We start from the raw sequence: 4053 nt of genomic DNA, 5'->3' as shown, positions 1-4053 counted from the left end.
ATAATCTTCTACTGTAATCCACTTTATTACTGTAATTTTGACTGCAACAGTAATCCAACATTTAAATAATCTTCTACTGTAATCCACTTTATTACTGTAATTTTGACTGCAACAGTAATCCAACATTTAAATAATCTTCTACTGTAATCCATTTTATTACTGTAATTTTGACTGCAACAGTAATCCAACATTTAAATAATCTACTGTAATCCACTTTATTACTGTAATTTTGACAGCAACAGTAATCCAACATATAATCTTCTACTGAAATCCACTTTATTAATGTAATTTTGACAGCAACAGTAATCCAACATATAATCTTCTACTGAAATCCACTTTTATTATCATAATTTTAATTTGAAAAAAATGAAGAAAAACAAACCTACACATTCATACATACTTATTAGCATAGAAATCAACAAATCACATGTGAAAAATTACCCCCTCCCCTTGCAGTTTCCAATGCCCCTGGGAGCGTTAATTAGAGACAATACAGTACTTTAAGTACTTACTGTAAGGTTGTGGGGATGGGATAACAATCACTGACATAGTTAGTATTCTAATCAGTCTTGTCCTATGTTTCGGCTGCTATGACAACTAACTGAATATAATTGCAAACTTCTATCAAACTTAAAATTCCCTTTTTACATTACTTTTTATGTAATAAATATGAACAGTTGTCATCTCACATCAGTTTTGTAATTTATCAGTTTTTCAGGATTTGTGAATAAGTAAGATATTTTTGTTACACTCAGTTTTGGATTTTCAAATAACTTATTCGGTAAAATATATGTACAGGTTTTTAATTAATATAATTATTTCTTGTTTCAAGTATTTGCTTAAAATCAGCTCATACTTCCTTTATAATTTGTTTGTTTATAGTGTGTTTTGTGTCTTTGAAATATGATATAGCAATCAATTGGACATACTATGTAGTGTTAGTGTAGCTGTAATGAAGAAGTGGAAAGCAAATGTTTTATTTCTGCACCACACAGTCCATGAGACAGACATCACTTACAGCTAGAACTAAAAAATGTTTTTACATTTAAATTCCAGTGATATTTTTATGGTCAATAAAATTTACCAAGCCCCATAGATGGACATTTTATAAATTATATTTATATTGATTTGAATTGTTTAGAAATCAATTACAAATCTTTATATTTTTGTAATTTAGTGTTGAAAACAAACAAGTCTCAAAAGAAGAAATATAATATTTCAAAATGTTGTGTATCATAAACAATATTAGTCTGTTTAAAATTTGTTAATGTCAGAACATGAGTGCAAGTACAAAAACTAAGAATAGTAGTAATAGTAACTTTTAGGCATTATAAGTGACACACAGCGATTTCTTTGTTTAATTTTATTTAGCTGGAAGTTGATGTGTGTAAAAAGCTATAGATATTATATGGATTATTCATGAAAAGTGAGAAGGAGCTGTGAGTGTAAAATATGCCATATAAAGTTGCTTTTAGATTCGATACACAAAGTGACCAGGATACATGACAATAAGATTTAATAATTTCATTACTGAAAATGTTCTTGTAAAGTTTTTGGACTTGAAAAGAACTCGGTTGTTTCATATGTGAAAAGAGTCACTGTCTTTGTGGCTGTCATCGTGAGTTTTATATACTTTAGTTTAAATGCAATGCAGTTTCTGTAGATTGTCCAATTATTATTATTTTAGTGATTTATGTTTTCAATTCCTTCGTTTTTGTAAAATTCTATTTTTAGTGCATCTAATTTTGTATGATTAAAATTCAGTAATAAGTTGTTTCTTGTATATGTTAATATGTATTTTATATATATATATATTGAATTTTCTTTTTTCTAATGGCTGGGTTCTGGGTGACAAAGGATGTTTTATCATCAACCAGCTATTTTGTGTTTACAGTTGTTTTTTATCACAGGTGAGCAAAAATCCAGTAGAACCCCTGAAGTTTCGCCAGTAAAAGGAAGAGACCAGCAAGATGATTCTGATTCTGACCCTGTTTGGATGCCAGTATCAAGAGTAAGTTGATTCTAATTGTTAATGTCACACCTGTCAAGGAATTTTAATCAGAAATATTGTTTATTTTAGCTTTTATTGTTTATATTCCTTTCATGGTGAACTTGTTGAATGAGACTACACAGAAAACTTAAACCATCAGCTAAATGAAAACCTTTAGCTGGAACCTAAAGTATTTATTTCAAGAACAGGGAGCAAATTTTGATTACGTAGATGTTTTAGTAATGTCATGACATAGCTTGCTAATGTGCCATGAATGTTAGCAAGGCATGAAATTACCTTTGTATAAGTGCCACCTGGGCACAGTCATCAAAACTTTTAGGAGCTTAAAGAGCTCTTTATGTGCTGAAATTCACTCCCAAGAAAATTATAATTGCCCATTTATAAGTTTATTAAATTTATTAATATATTTTTTTTCTCTTTGAGTACAAGTGTCCAGAATTACCACTGCACTGTAGCAATGGTAGGAAACAAAAAAGAATTATATAGCTTATATTTCAAGTCACAATCAGTGTTGCTAAGACCTATAATTAGGCCTTCTGACTGACATAAGGACACTTTCAGTGTTTCATTGCTACTAATATATATGTACACACACGCAGCATATTTATATATATAAAGTTAGTTATTTTGAAAAGTGACATATATATAAATTGCTGACTGTATATGCTAATAAACAAGATATAAATGCCATTTCAATATATGTAAGCCTCCACGTGACTTCAGGGCTTTATATTTAATGTTAGAAAACTAGAGAAATGCTTATACATATTAGAAGGCACAAAAAAATTTTGATAATACACAATCAGAAGGAACATGTGCAGATTCTTACTGTTGAATATTAATACACCAGTTATACTTGCATTTCAATCATTAATATTACAAGAGCCTAGTCTGAGTTTAGAAGGTTATCGTGATTGTTTCATAGGCCATGGATGATGAAAAATAAATTAGCATTAGTGCTAAAAAACTGTATACAAGTTACCTTTTGCTTATTTAGCACATCAACATGTGTATTTTATGCATAAGCATTATTTTGTCTATCAGTTTTTATTTACTGTTATTTGTCAAAGAGGATGAAGGCAGTATTAATGTATTACTTAAACAGTAGCTAGGTTACTGTCTAAAGGTATTTTAAGAGCTCTGGTTGGTAAAAAAATTGTTTTTATAGACTTAAACACTATTATATCAATTGAAAAAGAAACATTGAGAAAGTGCTATTACTTTCTGGTATAAATAACTTTATATGTAATGTATCTCTCTCTCCCTATCTGAGCTGATTAACAAAAAAGTGGGAAGTTTAAAGATTGATTAGGCTCCTGGGCCAGATGATATTTTCTCAAGAGTCTTGAAGGAGATTAAAGACTGGATATGTGAGCCACTTGCTACTATTTTTTGTCATTCCTTGAATAGTGTGCAGGTACCAGAGGATAGGAAGTTAGCTAATGTAACTCCTCCTTTCAAGGGAGGTGATAAAGATTGCCCCAGTAATTATAAACTCATTAGTCTTACATCAGTTGTGGGAAAAGTTTTGTAAAGTCTGATAAAAGATGCTTAGAAAAGTCATTTAACAAATTTTAGAATTTTATTAGATAGTCAACATGGTTTTACTAAGGGAAAGTCTTGCCTTACAAATCTTTTGACATTCTTTGAAAAGGTTACTGCTTATGTAGATAAGGGTAAAGGTGTAGATTTGGTGTATCTAAATTTTCAGAAAACATTTGACAAGGTGGCACATAAAAGGCTTGTAAAAAAATATCTCTATAGGTATGGGGGAGAAGTTATCAAATTGGATAGAAGAGTGGCTGGATGGAAGAAAGCAGAGAGTTGTTATAAATGGAGTTCAATCAAACTGTATTAATGTAACATTTTCATCAGTGACATAGATGAAAGAATGGTCAATAAATCATTTAAATTTGCAGATGATATTAAGGTCTTGGGTGTTTCTAGTGGTGAAGAGGATGCTGCTGATTTAGAAAAGGATTTAGATCATTTGTGAGTTGGGCAAATAAAAGTAAATGGGTTTTAATTATAATAAATGCAAG

General features: G+C 30.1%; 1 protein-coding gene across 1 annotated transcript in view; it reads left to right on the top strand.

The window, feature by feature from the left end:
• Positions 1-4053, top strand: part of LOC106461481 — a 61404-nt gene that overhangs the window by 17856 nt on the left and 39495 nt on the right. The window contains exon 3 of the mRNA XM_022388452.1: positions 1911-2011. Coding sequence (XP_022244160.1) covers positions 1911-2011 — 101 coding nt within the window. The remainder of the gene's footprint in view (positions 1-1910; positions 2012-4053) is intronic.

Source organism: Limulus polyphemus, unplaced genomic scaffold, assembly GCF_000517525.1.
Source record: "Limulus polyphemus unplaced genomic scaffold, Limulus_polyphemus-2.1.2 Scaffold969, whole genome shotgun sequence".
NCBI classification, from domain to species: domain Eukaryota; kingdom Metazoa; phylum Arthropoda; class Merostomata; order Xiphosura; family Limulidae; genus Limulus; species Limulus polyphemus.
Note: the sequence above shows the minus strand (reverse complement) of the source record. Positions and strands in the feature narration are given on the sequence as shown.